At 31.7% G+C, this 17,353-nt stretch overlaps 1 protein-coding gene across 1 annotated transcript in view; it reads right to left on the reverse strand.

Moving 5' to 3' along the window:
• The window catches only part of jdp (DnaJ domain-containing protein), a 123,794-nt gene that overhangs the window by 58,299 nt on the left and 48,142 nt on the right, over positions 1-17,353 (reverse strand). The window contains exon 2 of the mRNA XM_075359826.1: positions 8,211-8,312. Within this exon, the coding sequence (XP_075215941.1) occupies positions 8,211-8,312 (102 nt within the window). The remainder of the gene's footprint in view (positions 1-8,210; positions 8,313-17,353) is intronic.

A 17,353-nucleotide genomic window follows, 5' to 3' on the forward strand; every position in this document is an offset into this window, starting at 1 on the left:
GATAGCTTTGAAAAGCGTTGTTCGGCTTGTTTTTTTAAAAATTGGTATGACCTGAATTTTTTTCCAAAGATCTGGGATACATCCATTTTCCCAGGTTAGATTAATAAACTTCAAAATAACCATTTTCACCCTCTCCGCAATGTGCTTGAGGAATTCTAGGTATATGCTGTCAATACCAGTTGCTTTACCACTTACTGTGTTCTCTGGTGCCAGTGTTAACTTCCCCATAGAGAATGGTTCATTTATCTGACTAGTAGCTTCCTTATTCCAGGATATGCGGGGTTTCTTTTGTTTGGGTTTAAAATTGCTAGTTTGAGTAAATGTCTTGCAGAATTTATTGGCAATATCCGCAATATATATATAATAATATATATATTATTATATAATAATATGTTGGCAATATTCGACATGGCTATTGTTAATCGTGGATATGAACTTGTACGCTCTAGCTCCATTTTTTCTAAAGTCGATGTTTGCAAGGAATCTTCTATAAGTTTCTCTCTTTGAAGTTTTACTGCGACTACTTAATTTAATATAATCTTTGAATTTTACGCTATAAATTATTACACTGTTGAATGTGCTGTGAATGTGAAGGTTTGGTATGAAGTGTAGATGAATACTGAACAATACAATAAATTAGATATATTGTTACTATAAAATATCAGCTGGTAACATAGGCCAGCTGAATATAAACTAATTTACTTTTACAAATGAATAAGAAGAAAAAGAGACATGAGTTTTAACAATCAGCTTTCCCAATATTGCCCCAAAAGAATTTTTTGGGGTCATTTGCACTACTACTGTGAATTAAAAGGAGAACGAATAAGCTCAGCTAAAATACGAGAAGGAAAAATAAAAAATAAAGAAAAGGGAAAAAATCAAACACCCACCTAGGAAGACATAAAAAGAATACGGTTAAAAAGTATGCAATAAATAAAAATATACCTTTGTATGATTTTAGCGGAAGGGGGAATTTTGGAGTAATTTAAAAAAAAATAGTTAGATAAGCATGCATTCATGTTTAATATATAAAGCAAAGTTATATTTGCAAAACTTTGAGAAAATTGACCCCAAAATTTTACCAAAAAAAATGCCCAATATATACGAGCTTCTGTACAAACTTTCATCAAAATCGGTTTAACCAGTCAAAAATTATTACGCTTCAAACACTCCAGCAATGTACATACGTATGTACGAATATTCCTCCCACCCACTTTTTTTTTGGAGTCCCTGGGTCTGAAACGTCGAGGAATGTAAAAAAATTCATATCCCTGTTTTTGTCTGATTACCATACTTTTCTTATTGTAGCGTACCTCTAAAGCTATGATGCCAGGAAAGTAGGAAATTCAAATTGTTTTTGAACATTCACTAATTTTAAAAACCAGTTTTATTTTTTGTTAAAAATCTTTCAAATTTTTGTTGTAAAATGGTTTATTACTCTTAAATATGAGATTACATCTGAAAACTGGACAGAAAAAACAAACATATACAGGAATTTAGTAAGTCAGAGGGCTACGAAATCTAATTCTATAGTTAAAATAATTCTTTGATAATTTATGGAAATGGGTAAAGAAACATTATCGATTATAATATAATTTGCTGTCTTTGGTAAAAATATTCTGATATTCTGAATAGTAAGGTGCCAGATCTTAGAAGGGGCCTTGAAACAATTCTGTAGGCCTGTTTCTGTCACCGTGATAGATTATTCTTTCCTATTCCACCTCTTTCCTCATGTTTGTTCCCTTCTTAATTTTCTTAGACGTGGCTCTAAGTCAGGTGGTTTCATAAATTATCTTATACTCGTACTTCTTTGTCAGAGTATGTGCCGAGAAAAAAAATATTCAACTGATTAAAAAAAAAATCTCCATCCCCTTTGAATTTGTAAAATATTCTTTTTATTTCCAGTTAATTTTTTAAAATTTTAATTCGATAAGTCAAGGACTGCAACGGTAGTCATCACTTCTTACTTTTCCCAGTAACACTCTCAAACATGAAAGTTATTCTTGGAAATGAATATATTAATTAGACTACTATAACAACCTAACTGATAATTCATAATTACTCCTTTACAACGTATATTGAATTTAGTGATATTACATATTAAAGAAGCAGTGGCGGCTCGTAGCTAAAATTAGTGGGGGTGCTGCTCCAGAAAATTATTTTCTGGGACTTTCAAGGCCGTAGTTAAAGTTTTCTGTAAAATAAAAGAACTGAAAAAAATGAATCAAATGGAATAGCTGGAAGCAGGATAGTAATCTAATTCTATACTTTATTACATTCAAGAATATGGTACACGGTTTTTAACCAAAAGGGACGCGGAGTAAAAAAAAACTATTTTCCCGTAGGGTTGGCACTGCGGGACGACAGTTCTCTCCCTCCCTCAGAGCCTCACGAGCAGCTTCCTACGTGCGCATGCGCACATCAGCCAAACACCACGCTGCTGGAACCGTGAAGCGCACAGTTCCATACAAAGAGTTTGTATCTTTTTCATAAACTGGGGTATGGCTACTGACATTAAGCTTAAGGATTATATATTTTACAAGTATAAAGAAAGAATTAAAGAAAAAAGGACTCATATTAAATATTATCGATAATATCAAGTGGAAATAGGGGGTGCTGCAGTTACACAGTGCCTATACGCGAACCACCACTGGAAAGAAGTTTAGGTGTGTCGATTGACTCATCAAAACGTTTTTTCTTTGGCCTACCGTAATATTATGTAAAGCAAATCTTGGTAGTTTAGCCACGATTAAGATATTTAAAGGAAATTAAAATTAATATGCATATCGCTTTGCTCTATTATTATCTTCTAATGAGTATTTAAACCTCTTGGTTTCTCGTTTCTCATCAAAAGATGGCTATGAAAATCATATTGATGTACTTTTCATTTTCTGGAATGATTAGAATAATCAAATAGCTTTCTATATTCAGTAATAATATTTTATCACAAATCTTCCAAAGACAGTAAAGACGGACAAGGTCATACAATAGGTTATTTTTATATCATCTTTTACCACTGAAATAAAAAATCAGTTACACAAGAAAAATTAAATTCACGAGGAAAAAATGTAACAATGTTAACGCAGAAATGTCAATTTATTTTTAACGTAATTGACGTTTAAATTAATGTTTTCCGTTTTCTGAAACTAAAATCTACTTTACGGAAATATATTTTGTATTATAAGGTCAAAAATAATATTTTTAATATATGAAATGTATATTATTAAAATATAATTCAATAATTTAAGTTTTTACCAGTTATTTGTCAAGGATCATTAAAAACGGTAACGATTAATAAACAGCTGATAATGCTTGACAATTATCATCAAACTAGATTAAAATTGATGGAAACACACCAGATATAACAAGACATAACTGGGTTGTCCAGGACAATGGATCATTGATCCACTACGCACAACATCGTTGTCCCAACATCTACACAAACAATATTACCTTGTCATTCTCTTAAGGGTAAACAATAACAAAGTTTCATTAAGGTTTGAGGGTGTGAGGGAGACTTACATTAAAGGAAAACAAATCAACCGTTAATAAACTGCATCCTTAATACCGATATAAAAAATATATATTGAACTCATTTCATTATAACGACGTGCTTGACAATTAAATAATTAAGCACTAAAAAGAAAAAATAATTTTTTTTCTTTAAGAAATTTAGGCTGTTTAAAAAAATATTATATTATAAGGAATATAACTTTTTATTTTACAAATAATATAATTTAACGTTTTATATTTAATTTCAGAAAAAAAATTCTCATGAAAAGATATTAATATTGTTCAGTATTTTATATGACCAAGTGAATAGATTATTAATTTCAAAAAACGTTTCTCACCGAAGAATTATTCAGGTTACAGACAATCATACAATAATGAGGAAACAGCTATATTACGCGAAAAAATAAATAAAATTGTAGGAAAATTATTGTTTTCTGAATAACACAATAAATTTAAGAGTAATAATACAAACACCGTATTAGCTAGATTTGTAAGAAAACTACGTATTGTAATGGGTACCATTAATCTTTCCAGATTGACTTCTGGACAATTTCGACATATCTTCGCGTTTCACATACCCCAGACCCTAAAACCACCGTCAGTTCAAAAGTTTATATATACATTTACAAATATATATTTTTTTTTATCTTCAGTCATTTGACTGGTTTGATGAAGCTCTCCAAGATTCCCTATCTAGTGCTAGTCATTTCATTTCGGTATACCCCTACATCCAACATTCGTAACAATATGTTTTACATATTCCAAACGTTGCCTGCCTGCACAATATTTTCCTTCTACCTGTCCGTCCAGTATTAAAGCGACTATTCCAGGATGCCTTAATATGTGGCCTATAAGTCTGTCTCTTCTTTTAGCTATATTTTTCCAAATGCTTCTTTCTTCATTATTTGCCGCAACACCTCTTCATTTGTCACTTTATCCACCCATTTGATTTTTAACATTCTCCTATAGCACCGCATTTCAAAAGCTTCTAATCTTTTCTTCTCAGGTACTCCGATCGTCCATGCTTCACTTCCAAATAAAGCGACACTCCAAACATATACTTTCAAAAATGTTTTCCTGCGTTTAAATTAATTTTTGATGTAAAAAAATTATATTTCTGACTGAAGGCTCGTTTCGCTGTGCTATTCGGCATTTTATATCGCTCCTGCTTCGTCCATCTTTAGTAATTCTACTTCCCAAATAACAAAATTCTACAACCTCCATATTCTTTTTCTTCCTATTTTTACATTCAGTGGTCCATCTTCGTTATTTCTACTACATTTCATTACTTTGGTTTTGTTCTTGTTTATGTTCATACGGTAGTTCTTGCGTAGGACTTCATCCATGCCGTTGATTGTTTCTTCTATGTATTTTTTTTACTCTCAGCTGGAATTACTATATCATCAGTAAATCGTAGCGTTTTTATCTTTTCACCTTGTACTGTTACTCCGGATCTAAATTGTTCTTTAACATCATTAACTGCTAGTTCTATGTAAAGATTAAAAGGTAACGGGGATAGGGAACATCCTTGTCGGATTTCCTTTCTTATTACGGCTTCTTTCTTATGTTCTTCAATTATTACTGTTGCTGTTTGGCTCCTATAAATGTTAGCAACTGTTCTTCTATCTCCGTATTCGAACCCTAATTTTTTTTAAATGCTGAATATTTTATTCCAGTCTACGTTATCGAATGCCTTTTCTAGGTCTATAAATGCCAAGTATGTTGGTTTGTTTTTCTTTAATCTTCGTTCTACTATTAATCTGAGCCCTAAAATTGATTCCCTTATCCCTATACTTTTCCTGAAACTAAATTGGTGTTCTCCTAACACTTCCTCCACTCTCCTTTCAATTCTTCTGTATAGAATTCTAGTTAATATTTTTGATGCATGGCTAGTTAAGCTAATGGTTCTGTATTCTTCACATTTATCTACTCCTGCTACCTTTGGTATCATGACTATAATAGTCTTTTTGAATTCTGACGGAACTTTCCCTTTTTCGTAAATGTTACACACCAGTTTTTATAATCTATCAATCGCTTCCTCACCTGCATTGCGCAGTAATTCTACAGGTATTCCGAATATTCCAGGAATCTTTCTGCTATTCAAATCTTTTAATACTCTATTAAATTCCGATCTCGGTATTGTTTCTCTCCTTTTATCTTCTTCGACTTCCTCTTCTTCCTCTATAACACCATTTTTTAATTCATTTCCTCCGTATAGTTCTTCAATATATTCCACCCACCTATCGACTTTGCCTTTCGTATTATAAGTCGGTGTACCATCTTTGTTTAACTCATTATTAGATTTTAATTTATGTACCCCAAAAGTTTCCTTAACTTTTATGCTTCGTCTATTTTACAATGTTCATTTCTCTTTCCACTTCTAAACACTTTTCTTTAATCCACTCTTCTTTCGCTAGTTTGCACTTCCCAATCTGTTTATAGTATTTCTTAATTGTCGATAGTTCCTTTTACTTTCTTCATCATTTCTTATATTTTCTACGTTCATCCATCAGCTGTAATATATCGTCTGAAATCGAAAATTTTCCACCAGTTCTCTTTTTCCCGCCTAAGTTCGCTTCTGCTGATTTAAGTATTTCCTTTTTAACATTCTTCCATTCTTCTTCTACATTTTCTACCTTATCTTTTTTACTCAGACCTCTTGTGATGTCCTCCTGAAAAATCTTCTTTACCTTCTCTTCCTCAAGCTTCTCTAAATTCCACCGATTCATCTGACACCTTTTCTTCAGGTCTTTAAACCCCATTCTACATTTCGTTATCACTAAATTATGGTCGCTATCAATGTCTGCTCCAGGGTAAGCTTTGCAGTCGACGAGTTGATTTCTAAATCTTTGCTTAACCATGTTATAATTTGTCTGATACCTTGCAGTATCACCTGGCGTTTTCCATGTGTATATTCTTCTATTATGATATATATATATATATTTAACTTTCTTGTGGACACGATAACTGCCGTAATTTTGCGCCAATCACTTTTAAAGTGTTCCTTAAAAATAACTCGCTCCAGAATCTCGGTCGAGTTCGTTAACGGCCAAAATCGGACGATGGCGAGAGCTTTTTGGAAAAAAAAATATCACTGTAACTTTCTTATTAGTATAATGTCGAATAATAACATAAGTTCTTACTATTCTTTGGACAGGGGTCTAAAATTTATCTAAAAAACGTTTTTTGATATCACCAACCATTGGCCCAGAGGGTGGAAAAAATGAGGTTTCGAAGAAAAAAAAGAATCATACCTTCCTTAATAAGCACAGTATCGAATCGGTTAAAGTGGTCATTAGTCCTCTAAACATTACCTAAAACTTTTGTATGAAACAATTTTTGATATGATCAACCTTTACGGCAAGGGATGACCAAAATATTGCTGGAATTGTAAGATGGGGCTTATGTGCTAAACTTGTGAAACTTTTTTTCACATGCAGCCATTATCGTATTGAGTAAATTTGAAGTTTTTCTTAACTTTAAGGTGGAAATCTTTTTTATCCTCTACTTAGCACCTGTGAAATCTTCCTCCGCCTTCCGGCGCGCTAAAAGGGATATTTTGTTTTTACAAATCTGATAAAGAGAAATAAATGACTTTTATGTGAGCAATACTAAAATAAATAAATTTATGTATAAAGTATTTGGCGACATGAAGAGAAAACATAGCATTCAGGCTGCAAAAAATAATTTTTGGGCAATAAAATACAGTAATTTATTTTTTTTAAATAACATTTTCCGTCTATTAATAGACGGAAATTATTTTTGTATTGGAACTGAAATAAAAATTTTTGGGGAAGACTTTCTATATTGTATTTGTAAAACAAGAAATAATATTTCATATTATTTCTTGTTTATATAACAAGAAATAATTTATAACTTTAGTTATAATGTATATAACTAAAGTTATATACATTAAATATTAAAATACAGTAAAATACTTTCAATTTCTACTAGTTGTTAGTCAGGATCACTAACAGCGGTAACGATATTGACTAACAAATACTAATAACGTTATTAACTCACATATACGAATGTTATGTTATGTATACGGACTAAAGAAGACTGAACTGTAACTTATATTTACATCAGAAATCCACAGAAGTAGGAAAAGGAAAAATAAAAAAGAAAGAATAGAAGAATTTTGAAATTAGTGAATCTGTTAAGAAAAAAAATAAATTCGTTACTAGGTTTAAATCCATTTCTTGAAGTAATTTAATAAATAAAAATAAACACAACCATCTACACAACCACACATAAACAGTCATACATGAAAGTAAATAAAAGTGGTATTTCTGAATAATTTAGTCTGCTATTACTTTTCAGTATACATCGTTCTAGAAATTACTCTATAATAGTCACGGAACATCTTTACCGATGAGTTTTGTAGCTGAATAACTCGCTCCATAATAACAGTAAAAAAATTCTAAATTGGCCTTTATTTTATTACATCGGTATCTTACCTTGCATTTAATTTCCTGCTAAAATATAGAATTTCATTGTATTACTGAAAATTTCCTTTGGAAAAAACACACCATCGGAATACAAAACCTCATTTATAGAGTGTAAGTAGAATAACCTTCTCGCGACCCCGCTATTGGATATAAATTTGATATCTTCTTTTACAATCAGTAAAATCAAATAAAAGAAATTCTTTAAGAAAGTTTTATCACAGTATTAGTATTATTGTAAAAAATTACCTTAAGTTGTTGGAACTTTGCTTCAGCTTCCTTATCACCCTCATTTTTATCAGGATGGTACTGCAGAGCAAGAGCTTTGTACTCTGCCGTAATCTGTTCTACCTGAAACATAAAGATTCTAAATTAGAAAGATATAATATTATATTTTACTTACTTTCTAGCGCTATAGCAGGGCTTTAGCTTTTGAAAGCTAAGTAATATAATGGGTCCGATTTGCCCATATGCGGGTTTCACCGGATCTTTACGTTTTGACATTTAAGAAACCCAAAAAACCGGATTGAAATTTTCTGGATGTTCGTATATACGTGTGTGTGTTCGGTATCGCACCCTAAATCATCTTATGTCTCCAGACCTACATGATAACTTCCATACATTGGGGATTGATGCCACTAAATTTTCAATTTAAAAGGTCAAGGGGGTAAAGCTGTAGTGCAAGGTCACCCTCATTATCCGAGATTTTGCCTAATTAAGGTCTTATTTTTCTTAGGCACATTTGTTCACGATTAAAAAATAATATTCCCAAAAAAGTTTTCATCAGTGGCTAAGTTGGTATATTGCGTCATTAGTACTTCCTCTCATCACAAGGAGCGCTAGTGTACCGCTGACGTACAACTGCTGCAGTCGAATGTTATGTTGTGACGTCAGAGGTGGTCGATAGAATTAAATAAATTAATTAATAAATAAATTAATATTTAAGTTAAGTTTTTTAAATATAGCACAGTTGTACATAACATTATTTATATATAAATAAATGAAATTCAACCTTGCCAACAATTCGTTCGCGTTCTCTTTTCTAGTACTTTCGATTAAAATAAATAAAAATATCATCATCGTATCTTTTAATTATTTTTAATCAAAATGCAGATAATGACATAAATATAATTTTTAGTAAAATTAATGCAATAAATCACAATATCAATTTCACAATAAATCGTGAAATTAACAATAATATTATTAATTATTAAGATATGATCATCGAAAAAATTTGAATAATAATACTTTAGAAATCAATATGTATATAAAACCAACACAACATAACATTATAATGCAAGCTAATTCATCTCATCCATGGAGTCAAAGAATGGCAGCTTTTAATTCTTTAATCTGTGGAGCTATTAAATATCTCAGACACAACAATTTAAAACTAAATTCCTTCCAAAATAAATATTATAAAGAATATAGCAAAATTAAATGGTTACAATGAACAAGTGGTCAATACATTATACTTTAAAATTAAAAATAAAATATATATAAACGACATCATAAAATTATCACATAATAACTTAGAAAATCTTATATGAAAATAGAATTTAACTCATTTTATAAATATTTTGATAAAATATATAAAACTTATAATCTAAAGATAAAATACACCACCATTAATAAAATAATAAATTTTATAAACGATCGTTATGATCATGCTAAAATCGCAAACTCCAAAAATATAAATATCTTAGATAAATAAGGAGTCTATAATCTGAAATGTGAAGACTGCCATTTAGAATATAGGTATGACCAACCGTTCTTTTTCTATTAGAGCCAAAGAGCATATAAACAATATAATGAAAGGATAATTGGATAAATAAAATTATGCTAGAAAAATATTACAAAATAAACACAGCTACAATTCCGATAATTTTATTAAAATATTAGATATTTCAAACGAATTTTATAAAACTAGTATCCTCGAAAAATTCAATAAATACTATTATAACAATAAATTAATCAATGAACAGACCAGAATAAGGACGATATTTTATTTAAACAAATTATTAATAATTATCAGAATGCCTAAACTGTCTCCCTTCAACCACAACTGCGACCTTCTTACATACATAACACACGTGTCTAACTTTATACTATAACAACCGGTTGTGATTTTAACATTTTATAAATTTACATTCTACATAATTTAATTTTAAGGATCTGAAACGGAAGAATAACTTTTCATGAGGATGGTCGAATGACCGAAAGTGCTACAAAAGAGAACGCGGACGAATTGTTGGTAAGGTTGAATTTCATTTATTTATATTGTTACCACATATATACCTAATTTAATACCGGCGGACGAACACAATGGCAACTCAGATGCGAGCTAGGGCACAGTATACGGACGCGTTAATACAAGGATCACTACCGCCGCGCAGTTCTCCCACCATAAGCAGCGCTGCAGCCACTTTCAGGCTGCAAAATAAGTTAAAGTGGCCGCTAGTAGCGCCACATCCGCGCGAATAAAATGCGGTATGCGCAAACACTTTAGTTAGAATCATTGAATTAAATAGACAAAAACTATTATATTTAAATAAAATTATAAATATTTTAAATGAAGTTGTGTGTGTATGTGAGTGTAAACCGAGCATTAGAAAAAAGCCGCTTGACGGGGAAAGTCCTACAACTATGTTGTCAGATTTTTTTTTTTATACATTAGTATTACTAAATTATTGTTAACAAATTGTTAAGCAATTTTCTTAAGTTTAAGATGGAAATCTTTTTCACTAAATCTATTCTTCTACTTAGCACCGGTGAAATCTACCTCCGCCTTCCGGCATGCCGAAAGGGATATTTTAACTTAATATTTATGTCTCTTTTCAGTTTTGTTGAAAACTTTGTTTTTATTTTCGAATTTAGAAGTTTTATTTAATAGAAGGGAAGAGACCAACATTAGGTTTAACAAAACAGTGTATGATGTTTCTCAATTTTCTCTTTACCAGTGATGAGATAATTTAATTTATCTGTCAGATATAAAAAATAAATTTAAAAAAAATAAAAGTTTAGACAAGTTTTGATAAAATGGTTTAAATTACTATTAAAGACGTAAAAGATAGATCTACTCGTTGTCAAAACGTACCACCAAATATTTATACCACAGGTGGGAATTGGTGAGGACTACACAGTGTGAAAATCGTAGTAAACAACACTATGTAATATTACTATCTTATGTAAACCGTCGCCAATGTTTATGTATTCTCTTTTTTACTCCTACAGTAACTCTCCTCTTCCTTCATTGGTTTCCTCGGTAGCTCAGGCAATAGTATGCTCAACTCAAGAAGACCTGTGATTCTATTCCTAACGAGGGTCTGGAATTTTTTTCATCACTTCATCCTTTTACTACTTTTCTATAAAAAGACTCAGTGTAAAATTGAGTCTTAATTTTTCAGAAAGAAGAGAAAAACTCCTTCTCGAAAAATCCAAAAATTTATCCTTTGTTAGATTAGTGTTTTCTCTTTTTATAATATTATATTAAATATAAATATTTTAATATGTATCTAATAAATATATCGATACAAAAAGTAAATATTTCATAATATAAATGACGTTATTTGTCACATGTTCGGCTATTATAAACATTAATGGATTTTATAATCGTTCGTAATGGATTCACTATCCATTACAAATTTCACCATCGGTATAAAATTTATGTACTCATAAATTTTATACCTCTATAGACTTTATTAATTCGTTATTAACAGGTTTTTATGTTTTATTTGGTATTGTTTAAAAAATTGAATTATCATAGACCTACGTGACAATTACCTAGAACCTATGAATAATTTATATGAAATGATTATAGGTTACGTTCAATCAAAATAAAAGTATTTTAAAAAATAAAAAAAAATAACTCCTTTGTTTTCGTTAATGATTTTATTCAGTTATAATTATGGCGTGAACGGATGTGGTAATTATTTCCTGTAACGTATTATGGTTTTTCAACAGTTTTTTTCGTACGAATATTTTTTCTTTATTTAATTATTAGCAGAAAGAGAGAGTGAAAGAGATTACGGATGTATAAAAAATAGGCTTGATAACGTTGTTGACTGTAAACATTATTTGTTAAATTAACAAACAGAAAGAAAGTATGGGACTAAACTCTATAGTGAGCAGAGAAAAATGTTGATACAAGACTTTTATTAAGAAAAAAATTCCGAACATACTTTGAGGTCGGTCGTTAAATTAGCAGCTGGATATGTCGATATTTTGTGGTAGCATGCGTTTTGTAAACATCGAAGAAACAAAAAGAAAAGGGAAGTTGACAAATTTTCGTGTGGTTAATATATGAACTGACATTTAGTGGAGCTTGTTAATCAAATCATTATTTGTAATGATGTATATGAGTTTTTTATCAGACATATATATATATGTCTGATATATATATATATATATATATATATATATATGTCTGATAAAAAACTATATATATATATATATATATATATATATACTTCTATTTTAGATAAATTAGGCCTATTTAATTTTTTTTTAAAGTGATTTCAACAACTATAATGGCTTACGTGAGATTGTGATAAAATTCAATTTTCATGAATTAAAGTAGTAATGCATTCCTATATTTACGAAATATGTGGGCTGCTGTTAGGTATAATAATGCGCGAATGATGAGTTCCTTATACCCCCACAGAGAATCAAAAAGGCCTTAATCTAGAAAAACTTCACTACAACAAATAAATTACTGAAATGGGTTCAGAAAAGTGTGTAGAATAAAAGCGTGCTCTAGCGGATATCAGCGATTAACTATTTAATTTGTTAATTAAAAATTAAGGATAAAGTTTTAGTTTTTCGCCAATTGCGGCTTTCTTTTTAATCGCACGTAAAAATAAAAAGCACTTATAGATAGCTGAGAAAATTTTGCATCAAAAATTTCTCGGGTACTTTTTTTACGAGCAAAACTATGGGCGCTAGCGAATTTTACAATAAGCACCAAAATTGCGCTATGGTGGAGAGTAGCTTGGAAACTGGATACCTTCTCGTATACGGTAAGATTATATGCGAAAATTAAGAAATTATTTATTAATTTATCCATAATTTCTTCATTTTCATTCTTAGAAAAAAGTGTTTAGGGTTATTTTATGAAAAATTGTCTTACTTTTCTACTAGTAGTATTTATTTCTTCATAAGATTAAATTTAAACAAAATATTGACGAAAAATTAGATATTTTTTCAAAAACCAAGGATTTCTTTCCAGAAACAGTAAAAAATTTGCAAAATCTAAGGTTAAATATATTGACAAAAGACGTAATTTTACATAAATCTACGAAATTGCTTAAAAATATCTGTTTTATTAAATTTTTATAATTTGTTTATAGCGTCATTGTTTATAGCAAAGCATACTAACATTTACTTCCTAAAAATAATTGAAAAATAAAGGTTTTTGAATAAACATCTCTGTCAACTTAAAAGTATATGTTTTTCCTTACAAATAAAAATTGAAATATATTTATATTTGAAAAAAATAGAATTAATAATGATTGGTTTTAAGCGTTAACCAAGGTACCAAAAGACGCATTTTCTAAAAAATGCAATTTTCAGATGTTGATAAGTAAACAGTTAAATTAGATGTAGAGATATCCCTTATGGTTTGAATAAGGAACAAGCTCAAGAATAGAATGATATATTGACTTTTTCATTTTTTGAAATTTGCTTATTGTTATAGGCGTTTTATCAACAATTTGCAAATTTTCATAATAGATCCGTATTAAAGGGGAAGTCAGAAAAGAAAAATACTCTACAAAATTGACTAATTCATAGCCTTGGGTCTTATGAATCCGAATCTTTTTGAATATTTTAATTATCTTTTATAGGGACAGCGTTATAGAAATTTATTTATTGCACGCCATCGAGTTACGCTATGTACGAGGTGTGTGAGAAAAGTAATGAGATTGGTGACACTGCGAGCGATCTGGCAACGCTGTGTCTACCGGTCTGTGCTAGACCGGTATGTTCATCCCTTCCACATTTTCAGTACGAGTTTCAACTCCGTTCAGCCAACACATTATTTTTGTCAGCGCCATCAGTGAAGTTGTGTTTTTGTTGTGCGTTACGAAAATGGAGAGACGGAATTTAGAGCGACGTTGTGCGATCAAGTTTTGTGTTAAAATTGGAGAATCCACGAGTGTGACCTTTGAAAAGTTGAAACAGGTCTATGGGGAACATTGCTTATCAAAAGCACAATTTTTCCGCTGGCACAAATCATTTTTGGAACGCCGAGAACACGTTGAAGATCAACCTCGCTCAGGAAGACCAAGTTCAAAATCTGACGAAAACGTTGAGCGTGTGAGGGTTCATGTGAGATCAGACCGTCGTTTAACAATAAGGATGATGAGTGAACAGTTAAATTTAAACGCTTTCACCGTACATCAAATTTTGACAGACGATTTGGACATGCGAAATTGGTGCCGAAAAACCTCACAACGGAACAGAAGGACAATTGAAGAAACGTGTGCGTTGATCTTCTTGAGAGGATTGACAACGACCAAGAATTCTTCAACCGTGTGATCACGGGTGATGAATCCAAGATATTTGAGTACGATCCTGAAACAAAGCGGCAAAGCGAAGAGTGGCACACTCCGTCATCTCCTCGACCGAAAAAATGTCGAGTGAGCAAATCAAAGATCAAAACCATGCCGATTTGCTTTTTTGACAGTAGGAGTATCGTGCATAAAGAATTTGTTCCTCCACGACAAACTGTCGACCAAGTGTTTTAGAAAGGTGTCCTTGAAAGACTCGGGAAAAGAGTGATTCGCGTGAGACCAGACATTGCAGACAAGTGGATGCTTCATCATGACAATGTCCCGTGTCACACGGCCATTTCAATCAGGGAATTTTTGACCTCAAAACGCATTCCTATGGTTTCTCAACCACCCTATTCACCTGATTTGAGTCCTTGTGACTTTTTCCTTTTCACGAAATCGAAACGTGTCTTAAAAGGACGTCATTTTGGAACTGGAGAATATTCAAAAGATTGTGACCGACCAGTTAAAAGCTCTGTCAGTTGAAGCCTTCCAGCTCTGCTACAGGAGTGGGAACAACGACTCCGCCGGTGTATAGCTGCCCAAGGGAACTACTTTGAAGGGGATAGTATTGCTGTTTGAAAAAAATAAAAACCTTGGTAATTAAAAGGTCAGTCTCATTACATTTCTCACACACCTCGTTTGATAGCTATAGCGCGATTTTGGTGGTTAATGTAAAATTCGCCAGCGCCCTTAGTTTTGGTCATAAAAAAAGTACCCGAGTAATTTTTAATGCAATATTTCCTCAGCTATCTACTGTTGCTTTTTATTTTTACAAGACATTAATAATATTGCCGCTGTTGATGAGAAACTAAAAACATTTCCTTAATTGTGAATTAATAATTCAAATAGTTAATCGCTCATGTCCTCTAGGGCACACCTTTATTCTACATTTCACTGTAGTATATTTTTTCGAGGTTAAATTCTCTATTGACTTAGCAATCATTCGCCACATTCACGTTAATGAACATTATGACATAAAGCAATTTTTTTTTTCTAAGTTTTGCACACTATAAAAGCGTAATTTGGTAAGATAGGGCTTGTTTAATTTGCTACAGTTTAACCGCTAAGATAATATTAATTTCATTTTGTTAAGCACGGCCCGTTGTTATAAGTATAGTTAATATAGTTGTTATATTTATAGTTAATATAAAAAAAACCGCTTACCAACAATTGAATTCGAAGTGTACAAGCGCTTTCGGAATTAAATTCCATCTTCAGGTACTGTCATATTCGTTCTATTTATAATATTAATTAAAACTTCCCATTTAAAATTATAAAAATCTTAATACCTACTTAAAATATAACAGTCTGTAATCATTTTTTTTTAATTCTGTCAACGTAAGCGTTTGGTGGTCTCCAAATTGACAGGACGCTTACGTTAACATAATTTTAAAACATATAACGACGAACTGTTATGTTTTAAGCAAATACCAAGATTTTTTTATAATCTTAAATGTGAAGTTTTAATTAATATTATAAATAGGACGAATATGAGAGTTCCTGAAGATGGAATTTAATTCCAAAAGCGCTTGAACGCTTCGAATTCATTGTTGGTAAGCAGGTTTTTGGATATTAACTATAACTACTATTAGTTTTCTTTCGTTTGTAGAGAATTGATCATTGATTTTACAGGGTGATTTTTTAGTCCTTTTACCCAATTGTTAATGTCTGGCAATTTTTTTCTAAGAAAGGGAAATTTTGTTTTGTGACACGAAGTTGGTAGCGCTACTCAACCGGTATAGATACGGCAGTGTGAGTTGATTCTCCTTGAGCTGTGTAAACCTTTGTGCCGTTTCCGGCCATGTTACGAACAGAATGTCTCTTACCACAGAATTGTTCATTCTTGAACAATATTTCGCTACGAAATCGTACGCCAGTGTAAAAGAATCATTTCAAATTAAATTAGTTGGTGTTCCTCCGCCAGAAAAAAATGCCAGTTTCTAGGCTAGCAAACCGATTTCGAGAGAGAGGTAGTGTTTGCGACAGAAAACGTAGTGGTCGATCAACTCGCTTGACAGATGACGTTTTAGAGAAAGTGAAAACAAGACTGCTCAATTCTCCACGGAAAAGTTTACGAAAACTTTCCACGCAAGTCGGTTTGTCATATTCGAGTGTTCAGAAAGCTGCTAAAAAATTGAAATTGTATCCGTATTGCGTACGATTAGTCCAAGAGCTTCAGCCTCCAGATTTAAACAAGCGATTGCAATAAATGATAACGGAATCGAATTTTTAAACACGGTGTTCTTTAGTGATGAAGCTTGGATCCATCTCGATGGTTATGTGAACAGTCGAAACTGTCGAATTTGGGCAGTTGAAAATCCTAACGCTTCACAAGACAAATCTTTACATTCTGAAAAAATTGGTGTGTGGTGTGCGATATCTCGTCATCGTATAGTCGGACCCATATTCTTCTGTACATATCTATATTAACAGACAGTAAATACAGGAAGTAAACAGGAATATTGTGCGCCAATTTGGGTCCCTCCTGGACTTCAAGAACGGTATTGCTGGTTTCAGCAAGACGGAGCTACATGCCACACGTCTCGAGAAACCGTGGATTTTCTGCAAGAGTTCTTTGATGATCAAATAATAAGCAAGGGATTATGGCCTTCAAGGTCCCCAGACTTCACATACCCTGACTACTTTTTGTGGGACTATATTAAGTCCCAGGTCTTCAAAAACAACCCTCACACTACTGATGAAGTCAATATTACAGACTTAATCACGAATATTTCCGATGCAACTCTTAAAAAGGTTAAAACGGTTAAAAAGGTTAAAGGACTTAAAGAGTCCGTGCGTGTATAACCGCAAGGGGTGGGCATTTTGAGCATATTCTTT

Source organism: Lycorma delicatula, chromosome 1 (genome assembly GCF_047948215.1).
Source record: "Lycorma delicatula isolate Av1 chromosome 1, ASM4794821v1, whole genome shotgun sequence".
NCBI lineage: Eukaryota > Metazoa > Arthropoda > Insecta > Hemiptera > Fulgoridae > Lycorma > Lycorma delicatula.